Source organism: Tachypleus tridentatus, chromosome 9 (assembly GCF_004210375.1).
Source record: "Tachypleus tridentatus isolate NWPU-2018 chromosome 9, ASM421037v1, whole genome shotgun sequence".
Lineage (NCBI taxonomy): Eukaryota > Metazoa > Arthropoda > Merostomata > Xiphosura > Limulidae > Tachypleus > Tachypleus tridentatus.
Window position 1 is genome coordinate 163,781,034 of NC_134833.1, and position 16,466 is coordinate 163,797,499.

At 32.8% G+C, this 16,466-nt stretch overlaps 1 protein-coding gene across 1 annotated transcript in view; it reads left to right on the forward strand.

The window, feature by feature from the left end:
* The first annotated feature begins 1,151 nt into the window (after positions 1-1,151).
* LOC143227557 (ATP-dependent RNA helicase TDRD9-like) overlaps positions 1,152-16,466 on the forward strand; it is a 104,644-nt gene continuing 89,329 nt past the window's right edge. Inside the window, exons 1-2 of the mRNA XM_076458989.1 lie at positions 1,152-1,507; positions 10,297-10,496. Of these exons, the coding sequence (XP_076315104.1) occupies positions 10,339-10,496 (158 nt within the window). The 5' untranslated portion in view covers positions 1,152-1,507; positions 10,297-10,338. The remainder of the gene's footprint in view (positions 1,508-10,296; positions 10,497-16,466) is intronic.

Here is a 16,466-nt window from a genome sequence, read left to right on the forward strand (position 1 = left end):
TTTTAATACCCATATCAGCCGTCTTGAGATACATTATTCTGACTTTATACCATGTTTAAAAATGATAGCATTTAAACTACATATAAAAAAATCAACTGACTTGTACAAATTAAGTAATTTATTCATTATTTGCGATAGTTAGCGAAGATAAAAACACATAAGAATACTGACTTATTACTTTTATCAGTTAGAAAACAATTCTTTATCTTCTTAACTACCTTCTCACTGCTTTGCTGACCTCATATTTATAACTTACTCTCAAATATACTAGAAATTTTGACATAAAATTTCCTGAATTTATGAAAGTTTTTGTGAGAGAGATAATTTGACTTAGATTTTTTCTTAAGAATGATAAAGCTGAACACGCTTCAAATGAATAAACAAAATCTTTGTTTGATTGATAACGAAAACAAAACCAGAGAACAACGTTTCGACTTTCTTAGGTCATCTTCACGTTAACAATGAGTGACTTTGCAACTGACCGTTAGTAAAAATGTTAATACCCACACCAGCTGTCCTGAGATACATTTTTACTTCAAGCGTGTTTCTCGTCATCACGGAAAATCAATCCTCTTGAAAAGAGCGCAGTGTTTTGTCCTATTGACTTCTCTATATTTGAATCAAGTGCGATAGAACCACTATATGAATACAAGAAATTAAAATTCATGGTATATGCATGTACCACAATATTAACGCCTTACAATAAACATAAAAAGATGAAAATCATATTAGCAACCAGATCACTACCGTCACTTTCTTTCCTTCCATGAGGTTCGCTAGTTCGAATCCCTGTTACAACAAACGTGCTTGCTCTTTCAGCGATAGATGCGTTATAATGTTTCAGTTAATCCCACTATTCGTCGGTAAAAGAGTAGCCCAAGAGTTGACGGTGGGTGGTGATGACTAGCTGCCTTTCTTCTAGTCTTACACTGCTAAATTAAGGACGATTAGCGGAGAAATCTATCGAGTAACTTTGCGCGAAATTCAATACGAACTAAAACATTTCCCTGAAAAAAAAAAGATAATACCTAATAAAGCGCTAATTTCTTGATCAACATACTTTAGTAAACATCTTGATAAAATAAGAAGTTTACTTTTTAAAGTTTTTCTAGCGTTTCCCCAAGCTGGTGTTCTTATTAAGTTGAATAAAATTATGAAATTTTGTTTTTTCTCTCTATAACTTTTAACACTAATATAAGTAAAACATTTTAAAATATATTTTTGAGAACTTCGTTTTGATTTCTATCACTATTTTAAAATTAAAGCTCCCAGTGGTTCCTAGGCTTCGTTCATTATTAAGGTAACCAATTTCAAACGATGTAACAGTACTCTTGCAGATTGTGATGTTATGGTGTAAATAATAACTGTTTTTATGCAGTGTAATACTACTACGAATAATAATAACAATCTCATTTTTTCTACATTAATATGAATAGGGAGTTAATTCTGAAATTTGAGAAACATTTTGACTTTTGAGTTATGTTCGAGGCAGAATAATACTAAGAAGGTAAGTTTAAAACTCATTGTTTCGCCCTATTAAGTTAATGTGTGCCTCGTTGTTAAATTTTATTTTTGTTTTCATTTATCAGTTGTAGTTTAGGGTACTGAAAATAAACATAAAGCCCAGTAAAACATTCGATTTATTGATACAGGAAATAATTCTTTTTTTTCCTAATCATGTAATACACAACTTGTAATTTTCAGTGATTGAGCACCTCATTATTAAACATTAACGAATTTCTCAAAAAATGCAACTTATGCTCACCATAATATAGTTAAAGTATTTTTGTGGGGAGGATTATTTTGGATTACTTGGTAAATACAAGACCAAGTCAAGACCACATAATGATAACAAATTAGTTAATGTTTTTCTTAATACGTGATAGGTTATTTTCATTTGTACTTTGGTTGTACGCAGATGTAGCGGTAAGTTTGTAGCTAAATGTAGCTCTAACTTTAGGTATAATGTTTCAATAAAAACTATGTGATATATGTACAGTTTGGCTCCCAAATTTTGAATTGGATCAGTAAGTGAATAAACTTAATTCATCAACTATCAGAATAATTGTGATAAATCTTGCTATTTACATTGATTTAAATTGCCTAGTGTTAATCACACTAAAGTCTCATTTAATACTTGGACATTTTGACACACCGATAGTAACTGCTTATTGATCTTTATAATTAACATATATCTGGATCCTAACCTCATCTACCTTGTAACTGATAGATAAATTAAAACATTTAACATAGAGTTTGTGACACTGCACCTTCCTTAGAACAGTCCATAAAATAATTTTTTTATGATTTGTTTCCACTTAAGGCCCATTTTACACTGATAAGATGAACATTTCACCCTGAACATTTCTTCTTCAACAGGTAGCATGACTTTACTAGTGGCTATATCCTTTATGATTCTCTGTAAATGTTCTTGACACTAAGTCAGTGGCTTTACAGTAGGTTGATTTCTTTTAACAGTTTTTTCCTGGTATTAACCAGTTGTCTGTTTTCTCACTGACATGACAATTGCAGTGTTTAACATTTTTCTCACTCTTTTAGAGTTTGCCCTTTCATGTGACATGAATTGCTCAGCCATAAAAAAAAATTGAAGTAAAAAACCCCACAACTTCATAATTCTGTTGTCAATTTTGAAACTAGAAGCTAATGTTTAAGCAAAGAATTTTATGCATATATATTCATACAAATAGTGCAAATCAGAAAACAAGTGATATGTTTTATTTGTATGTATTTATCATAACACTATTAAACATTCTGCTGTGTAATGAATGTTTGATTTTTACTATCATCAAATTCTGGTGCATAGAAATGCCCAAAAGTTATGTTTTTGTCACCAACAAAAGTAAAATATTACAAAACAAGATTTGCTGGAAGCCAAGGTAGGGTACACTGCTTCAATAAATTTTTGGTTTAATTAGTATTAATTTCAGAGTGACTAAATTTTATTACAACATAATTTAAGTTTTTACTAGATAAAATCATCTGTGCCGTCTTATTCTTCATGTCTACACAAGTTCTTTCTCCTAACTATCAATCCTTCAAGACTTACCAAAGTGTTTCTTTTAGACTTTGTTACAGTTACTTATGTATATTTATTGCTTCATATTAGAACTTCCATTGTTAGTGGTACAAGGACCACCACTCTGTTCAGCTTCTGGTTTAGTAATTATTATGTAGTATATAGGGTTTTCCTGGTTGTAGATTATGAAACTAGCTTAACTTTACATCCATGTCATCATCACATGAGGTCAGTTTCTAGTATACAATATTTATCAGTGTTGGTTACTTACACATCATGAGTTGTGTAAAAACTTCTTTCATTAACTGCATCCTTGGTTGTCCCAAAGATACTTGGGCCAAGTGGTCTTGTAACTGATTATTAAACCATATTAAGTAGGGCTGCTTGTACCTTATGTTTTTCACCTGACTACACTTGTGAGATTAAACTTTTGTTTTATACTAATTTCCTATTGACCAGCTCTATCAGATATTTTTATAGTTTGCTTCTGATAAGAAAACGGGATACTAATGGGAAGAGAAAGCAGATATTTTTGTCCCAACAGTGATGTACTACTCTGTATTGCATCTAACTTCCAATTCTACCAAACTACAACAAACACGTAGTTCAACATATAAATAGTCTTTATATAGTTTTTGATAGGTTGACTTTTTACTTATTCTTCTAACTGTTATGTAATTGTTTTCTGCTTATATGTTTCCCTGTAATAAACTGATAAACTGTTTGAAAACGTTTGTAATTTTGCCTTTATGCATGCTTTCAAAAAAAATTAAATGAAAATGTTTTTTGAACATACTAGGTTGAAGTAAGGGTAAGAGAAGGGGTTGAGGGTTACTTTCAATTTCCATTTTGCTTGTTTTGAAAAGTTTACTGCTTATGTAGGTGGGTGTAAGGGTGTAGATTTAGTGAAAATATGCCACATAAAAGGTTTGTAAAAACATCTCTATAGGTGTGGGGGTATAAGTTAGTTAACTAGAGAGAGGAGTGGCTGAATGAAAGCAAGCAGAAGCAGAGGGTTTTTATAAATAGAAATTGGTGAAACTGGATTAACTCTTTTAAGATGGGTCATGCATCAAAGGCCATGTCAAGGCATTTGTTGACTTTCGTTAAAAATTTTATTGATCTACTATTTTATGTCAGTAAGTTTGTAATAAAATTGTAGATTGTAATTCAAACTTTAATATTATATAAAAGTTAATTTAAAAGTAAATATTAAAAGAACAACCCTCAATATAGATTTTAGTGATATGTGAAATGTGGCACTGTTTAAAATCAGATGTTTGTGATGTCAAAATACCAATTCCATAGTTTCATACAAATTAGGAACTCATATTACTGACACTGACACACAAGAATATAAAAGAGAAACCTTGTATATTTTTATTTTGGTGAGATATGGCTTATGTACTGAATGGTGGTCCTGTTCACTTCTTTCAATTCTTTAAATGGTCCCTTACATAGAATTGGCAGCTTGGAATGCCCTAAGTGGTTTTCTCAACCATTTTAATATATGGAAAGGCTAACACATTATTTTGAACCACGATTTCAAGAAGGTAGGTTGTGTCTTTAGTCTGCTCAAAGTTTTGTGTATTTTTAAACCTAAATACATCTTAGTTACTAAGTTTACTAAATTATAGTGGAACTCTATGGTACTTATATAGTTAGCTATGATTTTTTGGTTATTCAACTGTATATATATAAAACCTAAAAACTTTGATATCCTCTTCGTGCAAAATTTTAAAAGGCTTAGCACTAACTTATGTGTAACAGCAACAGAGTTCAAAGGTTGTAGTGAGAAGAGATGATTGCTTTACTTCTTGATTGATTGTTTTATATTTTAAGAAAACTAAGTTTAATAATTTATTTCTAAATAGTAATAACATATATTGTATAATAATTTAAATGTGACTGTATATTATGGAATACTAGTCCACTGATACACAGCTAAGACAGGAGACTAAAGGTCAGTTTTGTATTACTGGATATGTAACATGAGTGCACATGCACTGTGCCAATTGAAGTTACGTAGAGACAACTGGAAGGTCAGTATAATAAAATAAATAATAAAATGAATATAGTATTATGGGATTTAAGCTACTTAGACTAAACACTTGTGCTTTTTGGTTGTAATTTGTAGTCATTCCAGCATGATAAAAGCATAATTTACATTTATTTCATAAATTTTTATGATGGTTATAAAATCAGTGAAATTGACAGACTTCATATAGTTAGGATAGAGAAAATAACATAAACTCTAGTCTTACTGAAAACAAGTGTTTGAAAAGTGTTTGCACAAACACTAATAATAAAACAGACTTGATGTTTTCACAAACAAATTTTTAATTAAAATATTTCATTAAAAAAACTGATTTTTCTTGTACAAAATATGTTTAATCTTTACCAAAAGTCCACCAAATTTTGTGGAGATGCATATGGTGTATCAAAATTTATAGTTGAAATACTTGACCTGAGCAAATGTGTAGACAAACTTGTATGATATACTGAGCCCATTGCAAAAGGGTTAATGTCACAAGTGAGGCACCTCAGGGCTAAGACTTAAGGCCTTTGATTTTTGATTTATATTAGTGACATAGATGAAGGAATAATCAATAAATTACTTAAATTTATAGATGTTATTAAAGTCTTGGGTGTTGCTAGCTGCTGATTTGCAAAATGATTTAGATCATTTAGTGAATTTGACAGGTAAGTGACAGGTGGGTTTTAATTATGATAAATGTAAGATAATACATGTGGGTTATCATAACTTGAATTATGAATATAATTTAGATAGGAGTAACCTCAACAGTGTCATGGAAGAAAGGGATTGTTATATAATAGTCAGCCAGTCTCTGAAGCCATACAAACAGTGTGATGTTGGTAGTGGTAGGCAAATAGGATTTTAGACTGTATCTACAGAAATATTGAATACATGTCTAAAGAGGTTATAATTTCTTTGAAAAAAGATCTACTGTGTGGTTCTGATTGAGGTGTTTAAGATTGTAAAGGTAATTGATAATGTTAATGTATCTTGTTGTAATTATTAAGAATGGTAGGGCTAGGGAACACATAATTCTTTTCTGTTCTGAACTTGTGACATAAGGCAGTTACCAATGGTTGATTTTTGTTAATGCTCTCAGTAACATTGTCAAAAGCTAATCCTTTTAAATGAGCAACAAAATAGATATCAGTATATCATCTTTATACCTCCATAATACTTTTATATCTTGTTGTTTTCTTAGTTGATAGATGTAGCTGAATTAGTCATTAAAAGTATGGAACTGGATTTGATAGCAGTGTTAGTGGTGTAGTCCATAAATGTTCTGTGGTAATAGATGTAGTGTTAGTTAGTATGAAACAAATGCATCATTTTATTCTATATTTTTAATACATAGCGAGTTAGGTTGGAATTCTTAGATGCTTGGAGAAATGGGTGTGACTGGTTTAATGTCTTTGTGTTTACCAGTTAATTTCACATATATTCTGTTGCTGGCAATCTTTTCTACCTCAGCAGCATCCCTATTTTATCATTACATCCTTCTTGTAATTCAGTTTTGTTGTAATTTATCAGTTTGTATCCAGTAGTTTTATCAATCTTGTCTTTGGTGACAGTTATTTGTTTTTAACTCTCTGTATATGTTTATATAGTGTTTATACATGGTGTTTATATATTATGTTTTTCTTTTTTAACTTTAAATTATTTTACATCTGATCATCTTTTGTTTCTCTAAGTCACTTCTTGGTGTTCTTTCCTTTCTCTGCGAGTCACCTCTTGGTGTTCTTTCCTTTTTTCTATTCCTCTTAATTCTCTGTCTTCTTGACTCTTGTTTATTTTTCCATTTTCTGTTTTATTTTTGTGATTATTTTATTATTTCTAAGTGTTTCAGTCTCTCCTCATGATTACTTATCATTTTCAAGCTGAATTTTAGTTAAAAGTTTTATTTTTGCTATATCTGGAACCAGTGTTTTAACAAGTTTTTACATTAATTGTTAAAAATAAGTCAATATCTGTTTCATGTAATGCTAATGTTTGTTACAGGCTATTATCACTTGTACATGATTATAGGCATTGCTTTATAAAAAAATTAACAAATTTTGGAACTAAATGTAGGCAAAACGTCCAATACAAACTGCAAAATGTATTCCTAACTTAGATCCTCAATTTTGATAGACATGTAACTGATACATGTGATAACTTAGACCTAATGTTTATCTGGATTACTTGTTACTCATGCTGAACTCTGACTCCATTTTCACATTTATAATTAACATACTTATCTACAAGTTACTAGATATTAACTTTATTATCTCTATAGCTAATGCTTAAATTAAAACAGTGAAAACATGCATTAAAATATTACCTTTTTACTTGCATACAACTTACAACTGTGCAATTTACCACTAAGTGTTTTATAATAAACATTAATAACTCTGTTATAACAAAATATACCTTCAATTATGGATGTTCTGCAATTGCTTTAAGTTTTATAATGTACTTTAAAATCTCAGTTACTTAACAATATTCTATATACAAAAACATCTATTGAATGGCTCAGTTAGAAGATTAGAGAGAACAGATTTAAACTGTAACAGTATAATGGAACATATCAAATATGGCATACATGTTTAATAACATTAATAGAAAACATTACAAATAAAGGCTTTAATATAATTATATACACTGCCTCTTTAAAATAATGCTGAGAATCCAAAATTGATTACATTGTTGACAACAGGGAGAAGATGATGATATTTAGTGTTGGGTGATTTTGAAACTGGAGAGACTTTCTTTAATAAAGAGTTTGTAATCAGTGGTTCTGATGTCAAGTTTTCTGGAAATGTGGGATGGTTGTTATTATGACTGGTCAGTTGAATACAAAACTTGATTTGATTCTAACTAAAGTTCCCATACATAGTTTTACCAATATGTGTAGCATTATATCTAGCACAAGAACTCGTGCTCACATGTGACTAAGGAGTGTGTAGCAATGGTAGAATGTGTGAGGTTTTAAGCATATTTCTGAATTTAAATGTTGATATAAATACTGAACATAGTTTAATTTGAGAGTAAGATGTTTTGATCATATTTTGAATTTGATTTGAACTTTTGTTCAGCCAGAAGACTGACAAGTATTAGTGGATATTTTGAGACAGCTTGATAGGTTCTAATAAATTGTTAAATATGATTGAATGTGAGACTGTTTTTGTAATTGTAATATTGTGAAGTAAGTGTTAACAATGTGTTTGATAAACTTCCAGAACTTTAGTAATTAAAAATGTTTCTTTAGTATTACCATTTTATAAACATTTATTTGGTATAATTTTATTTTTTGCAGTCACTTATTTTTTACCCTGTTTATTGTTGCACATCAGATAACTGTAACCTAACAGCAACATTATTTGAACATAGTACTAGTATTAATACTGCATAAAATGTTGTTTTTCAATGTAAAGTGTGTAGTTGGAGGTTAAATGTTACTGTTATGTTAAACTGGAAAAATAAATATTTGGTTTCTGTCAAATCTTTCATATTATGTTGTAGTCCTTAATGTTAATGGAGTTTATATATGCTGTGAATAACTTGTATGTGAATTTAATGTAGAAATGCTGCTAAAAGTATTTAATGTTTCTGTTCTTATGATACAGAATGATTTTAACAGGTAATTATGATGTAGTTCTAACTACTTCTGTTGTATATGATACAGGTTGATTTTAATAATTAATAATGGATTAAAATACATAATTCTAAATGGGTAAGACATATGGAGTACTGCATATAGATATTACATTAAGTAAAATACATATGTACGTCATCACTTGATGTATTTGAACCAAATGCTATAAGACAGCCAGAGTTCTTCATATAAATGTTAAATCAAATATATTTACACAGTTTTCTGTAAACAGTGAAACTGTTCTATATAAACATTATATTTCATGCTATATAGTAGTTTTTAACTATTACAGTTTGTTATACAGTGTTTTAAATAATGAAAATGTTGGGTGTAACAATGATTTGTGAAAGTCTTTTTCATACTTTGTTATAATACATGAAAAGCTACATCATTAACAGCTGGGTAGTTTAATTTAAAAGTTTTATGACATTACTTTGTAGCCAAAATCAAAATAAAAGTTAGGAAGTAATGTTTCAGCTAAACCTTCACTATGTTTATATATTAAGCCTAATGCTTAACTTAAGACTACCAAAATGTCAACTATTACTAACATTGTAGAGCTGGTGTTTAAAAAGTTTTGAATGGTGAATAAAAGTTAAATAATAAATATTGTTTTGGTAGTTTAACACATATTACTACTTGGCCTTAAAGCATAAAGAAAATAAACATTTTTTACTGACAGATATCTTTTACCCTTTGTACAGTTGATGGAATTAAATTTCTGTTGGAATGTCTGCACGATATTTTCTACTCCCTGATCTAGAATACAGTGAAAAGAATGTTATTTAAGTTACTTTTGTTCATGATAACATTTAATATTTCTATGTAGGTTTTACAAAAAAGCGGTAATCAGAAAATTACTTCAAGACTAGTGAAAAGTAGGTGCAATTTGAAAGCACAGATAAATTTATTTTAGTTCAATTTTATAATTTTTATAAATCATTCAACAATCGCTTCCTGTCATTTTATTATGTATTACATTACTTTGTATTTACAATAAGAGCTTGTATCTTTAAATTGATATTTTATGAAATCCTTTACAAGACAAATACCACGTTGTATGTAACTTTTCTATTTACAATGACAAAGCTTGTATCTTTAAATTGATGTTTTATGAAATCCTTTACAAGACAAATACCACGTTGTATGTAACTCACTGCTTATTTACATTCTTTAAGCCTATCACTTTGTTTATATGCTATATTGTTTTTAGAGTTCTGTCATGTGTTTGGAGACTAGTTATGGTTTACAGTTATTTATTCAAGTAAAGCGTGACACCTTGTATTCATGCTTTACAAGTTATTTTTGGTTCTGATATATCTGGTGATGGACAGTTCACTTTATTATAAATCTGTACAAAGCACATGGTTACTTTCATGTTACTAACAGTAATACATGCAGTATATACAAAAAAATATTGATTAATGCATAGTCATTTGAATAAAACCTTTTGTCAGAACAAATGTACATTCCATCTTTGAAAAATGTTTAAATAAAAATCATTTGACAATATTAAGAATATTTTTTAGTGTATCCCAGTCCACAGACAGAGTTAGGCTATTGTTTGATTTTATGTTTTTGTTTCAGAAAAAAATTATTCTGTTCTTATAACTGATGTTAGTGTGAAACATGGCTGGTTCAGGAGATATAACATTGGACCACATCAACGACTTCTTCAGTTTAAATAAGAAACCTAAGCCAATACATATTGCTCCCACAGCAACTGGGGGTCAGGGATTGCAGGTGTCTGAACTATCCAGTGGGCTGAACTTGAGTAACTTAAGATTGTAAGTACATACAATTATAGTAAACCCCATCTATCTATTTTTTGAATTATATATATATAAACAACCAAAATTTGTTGAGTAATTTTCCATTTGAATTTCAGTTTCTGTCACTTAATGAAATTGTAGAAGTTTCAAGTTCCTAATATTAGCCAATAGGTGCTTCAATCATTAACACAATCAATTGTGTAGCAGAAAGTCTGGTTTTAATTCTTTCTAGTTAATAACTTAATCAACTGTGTTGCAGAAAGTCTGGTTTTAATACTTTCTAGTCATAAACCAAATCAACAGTGTAGCAAAATGTCTGGTATTAATACTTTGTAGTTAATAACCCAATCAACTGTGTAACAGAAAGTTTGGCTTTAATTCTTTCTAGTTATTAATCCAACAACAGTGTTTCAAAAAGTCTTGCTTTATGTGTTTACATTCATTTACCTAACTGATTGTGTGTCAGAAAGTCTTGTTTTGTGTTTCCACTCATTTACCTAACTGATTGTGTGTCAGAAAGTCTTGTTTTGTGTTTCCACTCATTTACCTAACTGATTGTGTGTCAGAAAGTCTTGTTTTGTGTTTCCACTCATTTACCTAACTGATTGTGTGTCAGAAAGTCTTGCTTTGTGTTTCCACTCATTTACCAAACTGATTGCATTTCAGAAAGTCTTGCTTTGTGTTTCCACTCGTTTACCTAACTGATTGCATTTCAGAAAGTCTTGCTTTGTGTTTCCACTCATTTACCTAACTGATTGTGTGTTAGAAAGTCTTGCTTTGTGTTTCCACTCATTTACTAAACTGATTGTGTTTCAGAAAGTCTTGCTTTGCGTTTCCACTCATTTACCTAACTGATTGTGTTTCAGAAAGTCTTGTTTTATGTGTTTCTACTCATTTACCAAACTGATTGCATTTCAGAAAGTCTTGCTTTGTGTTTCCACTCATTTACCTAACTGATTGCATTTCAGAAAGTCTTGCTTTGTGTTTCCACTCATTTACCTAACTGATTGCATTTCAGAAAGTCTTGCTTTGTGTTTCCACTCATTTACCTAACTGATTGCATTTCAGAAAGTCTTGCTTTGTGTTTCCACTCATTTACCTAACTGATTGTGTTTCAGAAAGTCTTGCTTTGTGTTTCTACTCATTTACTAAACTGATTGCATTTCAGAAAGTCTTGCTTTGTGTTTCCACTCATTTACCTAACTGATTGCATTTCAGAAAGTCTTGCTTTGTGTTTCCACTCATTTACCTAACTGATTGTGTTTCAGAAAGTCTTGCTTTGTGTTTCCACTCATTTACCGAACTGATTGTGTTTCAGAAAGTCTTGCTTTGTGTTTCTACTCATTTACTAAACTGATTGTGTTTCAGAAAGTCTTGCTTTGTGTTTCCACTCATTTACCTAACTGATTGCATTTCAGAAAGTCTTGCATTGTGTTTCCACTCATTTACCTAACTGATTGCATTTCAGAAAGTCTTACTTTGTGTTTCCACTCATTTACCTAACTGATTGTGTTTTAGAAAGTCTTGCTTTGTGTTTCTACTCATTTACCTAACTGATTGTGTTTCAGAAAGACTTGCTTTGCATTTCCACTCATTTACTAAACTGATTGTGTTTCAGAAAGTCTTGCTTTGCGTTTCCACTCCTTTACCTAACTGATTGTGTTTCAGAAAGTCTTGCTTTGTGTTTCCACTCATTTACCGAACTGATTGTGTTTCAGAAAGTCTTGCTTTGTGTTTCTACTCATTTACTAAACTGATTGTGTTTCAGAAAGTCTTGCTTTGTGTTTCCACTCATTTACCTAACTGATTGCATTTCAGAAAGTCTTGCATTGTGTTTCCACTCATTTACCTAACTGATTGCATTTCAGAAAGTCTTACTTTGTGTTTCCACTCATTTACCTAACTGATTGTGTTTTAGAAAGTCTTGCTTTGTGTTTCTACTCATTTACCTAACTGATTGTGTTTCAGAAAGACTTGCTTTGTGTTTCCACTCATTTACTAAACTGATTGTGTTTCAGAAAGTCTTGCTTTGCGTTTCCACTCATTTACCTAACTGATTGTGTTTCAGAAAGTCTTGCTTTGCGTTTCCACTCATTTACTAAACTGATTGTGTTTCAGAAAGTCTTGCTTTGTGTTTCCACTCATTTACTAAACTGATTGTGTTTCAGAAAGTCTTGCTTTGTGTTTCCACTCATTTACCTAACTGATTGCATTTCAGAAAGTCTTGCTTTGTGTTTCCACTCACTTACTAAACTGATTGCATTTCAGAAAGTCTTACTTTGTGTTTCCACTCATTTACCTAACTGATTGTGTTTCAGAAAGTCTTGCTTTGTGTTTCTACTCATTTACCTAACTGATTGTGTTTCAGAAAGTCTTGCTTTGTGTTTCTACTCATTTACCTAACTGATTGTGTTTCAGAAAGTCTTGCTTTGTGTTTCCACTCATTTACCTAACTGATTGTGTTTCAGAAAGTCTTGCTTTGCATTTCCACTCATTTACTAAACTGATTGTGTTTCAGAAAGTCTTGCTTTGTGTTTCCACTCATTTACTAAACTGATTGTGTTTCAGAAAGTCTTGCTTTGTGTTTCCACTCATTTACTAAACTGATTGTGTTTCAGAAAGTCTTGCTTTGTGTTTCCACTCATTTACCTAACTGATTGTGTTTCAGAAAGTCTTGTTTTATGTGTTTCTACTCATTTACCTAACTGATTGTGTTTCAGGAAGTTTTGTGTGTTTTTTTCGGTTACTTGCCTAACTGATTGTGTTTCAGGAAGTTTTGTGTGTTTTCGGTTACTTGCCTAACTGATTGTGTTTCAGGAAGTTTTGTGTGTTTTCGGTTACTTGCCTAACTGATTGTGTTTCAGGAAGTTTTGTGTGTTTTCGGTTACTTGCCTAACTGATTGTGTTTCAGAAAGTCTTGCTTTGTGTGTTTTTGGTTACTTGCCTAACTGATTGTGTTTCAGAAAGTCTTGCTTTGTGTGTTTTCGGTTACTTGCCTAACTGATTGTGTTTCAGAAAGTCTTGCTTTGTGTGTTTCCACTCATTTACCTCACTGATTGTGTTTCATAGAGTCTAGCTTTGTGTGTTTGTAGTCATTTACCTCACTGATTGTGGTGAGGGGACCTCCCAGGGAAGGTTCTGTTCTTTCAGTTTACCTCTTCTGGGATCTAAACGTTCACCCATGTGTTTCCCATGCATGGTGACCTGTGAAGAGAAGGAGAAGATCCTTGTGGTTGAGGAGCCGAACCTTAACAAACCACTTTGGCCTTGAATTCCTGTAGACGGGTGGTCTTGGGTTGGCCCCCCTTGGGTCAGTCAGCTGGTCCACTCGGGCTAGTGTCAACCAAGTACCAGTGTTGGATGTTCTCAACAGGTGTTGTGGACATTGTATCTGATGCTGGTGTTTGGGTATAGTGCTCACAAAACCCTGGCATTGTTGCAGTGTCCTTGTTTAGCATTGTAGTGCATCCCTTTATATGGCTCTATGATGGGTCGGGTTAATGGGCACCAAAACATTCTTTTTTTATTTTGGATCCTCCAAATAAAAACTTAAATAATATAGTGAAAAAACAGTCCATAGGTAAACGATCACATCTCGAAGATTCTGAGCAGCAGTCTCCAACATCTGTAACACCTATTGTACCACATTTTCTTATAGTACATTCTCTTTCAGACAAACCTTTAGGGCAAATGTCTCCCTTTTTCATTCAGGAGGGACTAGAGGGACTTGCTGGCTCTCTGAAGTAAGTAAAGAAGCTTCAATCTGGTGATGTATTGGTGGAAACATCCACATCTCAACACAGTGAACTCCTCTTGCATTCAAAGGCAATTGGGGATATACCTATTGAATTCATCACGAGGAGTTACTGTTGAGAGGGAGTTGAAGAACATTCCCAAGTCGGAGATTCTTGCATCTTTCACCGCTTAAGGAGCTTCCGCAGTGAAGCATTTCTCCATTTACAAAGATGGAATTACAATGCCGACCAATGTACTCATTCTGACATTTACATTACCACATCCACCTACCACCATCAAGGCAGGTTATCTTAATTTCAGGGTACGGCCATACATTCCAAACCCTCTCAGATGTTTCCAGTGTCGGCGATTCAGTCACTCAAAGATATCATGTCGTGGTTCCTTGATGTGTGCTTGTTTGGGAGGCAAGGACCATTATGCCTGTGAGTGTGAACGGACCCCATTGCATCAATTGCAATGGCTCTCACCCATCCTACTTTCGTTCTTGCTCTAAATGGTGGGATGAAAAAGGGTGCAGCATTTGAAAACAATTCATAACATTAATTATCCCAAGGCTCGAAAGTTGCTGTCCACCACTTCATCTCAGATGTGTGCTGCTGTACTTCATTCCAGTTGGATCTCTCTGTGCCTCCAAAAGAATCATTCTCAAACCAAATGAAAAGTGTTTTGACCTCCATGGATAAAAAAGTTGATGAATGTACTTCAACACCCATCTCTGTTCCTTACATACATTCCAGCAAGTCCCAAGATCCACTTCCTTTAGTTCCAGGTTCAATACTGGTTTTTCTACTTATTTTCATGAACCTAGTCAGTCGTTTATTGCTATTGATCTCTCAGTTTGCTCCCCTTTATTATTCTCCCATTTTCATGGAGGGTTGACAATAATCCACGAGGCAGTGATAATTTTCCTATAATTTTGAGAGTGACAGGCTGTGGTTGATGCCACCTGACCCGGATGCTCTGGTGGAAGCTGGATTAAGCAAAGAGACCCTCTTTCACTGCTCTTGCAGAACTTAATCATGCCATCATCTGTAAGTCATCAATAGACGACTGTGTGGCAGCAGTAACTGACTGTATTATACAAGCAACTGCTCAATGTATTCCTAAAACGATATCCATGTCTGTGGTGGAATACTGCCTGCCACATTGCAAGGAAGGCTCAAAAACGAGTCTGGGATACTTTTCATAAGTATCCCATACTCTCGCACCACATCCCTTTCCAGCGGGACATGCTGGACATGTGCACATGCTTGGTGGGTAAGATATCAAAGCCAAAAGTAATCTTGGATTGAGTTAACAGCCAGTATATTTTCTACCACAAGTTCCAAAGTCAAAAGGGACAAGAATTGAAAGGTCAGTGGGAAATATAATTCTGTCCCCCTCCTGATCTTGCTCTCTGATGGCCAGGAAGTAGCTGATACCCATGGCATCTCCAATACTCTAGGTGAAAGCTTTTGCTGGGTATCTAGCACTTCTGCTTCTTCCTCCACATTCTTAGCCATCAAGACTCGGGCAGAGTGATCACCTCTTTCCTTTTGAGCTGATTGTCTCTATGACTGTAATTGTCCCTAAACACTGATGGAACTCAAACTGCCCCTTCATCGGTCTGGCAGTACATTGGTTGAACCTGATGATGTACACTATGAAATGCTGCACCATCTATTCCTGCCTCTTTTGCTATTCTTCTGATTGTTTTTAAGAGGATCTGGCAGGAGAATGTTTTTCCTGGTGCCTAGTGCCAGGCTATTGTCCTACCTTTCTCTAAGCCTGGGAAGGATTCCAAGATTCCTTCAAACTACTATCTATTTGCTTTGACAAGCTGTCTTTGTAAGACATTAGAGAGGATGGTTAATGCTTGTCTTTTTTGGTTTCTTGAATCAAAGAACCTCCTCTTGCCCACCCAGTGTGGATTCCGACAAAAGCTCTCCACCATGAACCACCTGGTTCGACTTGAAACATCAATCAGAAATGCCTTTCTCAAATGACAACATTTTGTGTCAATATTCTTTGACATTGAGAAAACTTATGATACAACATGGAGATATGGCATTTTGTGAGATCTACACATATATGTTATATGGCCATTTGCCCACTTTTATTAAGTATTTGTTAATGGACAGGAGATTCCAAGTTTGTGCGGGTTCGACACTTTCCCATTCTTTTCTGCAGGAACTTGAGTCCCTAAGGGCTGTGTTTTGAGGGTCACACTTTTCAGTATAAAGATTAATG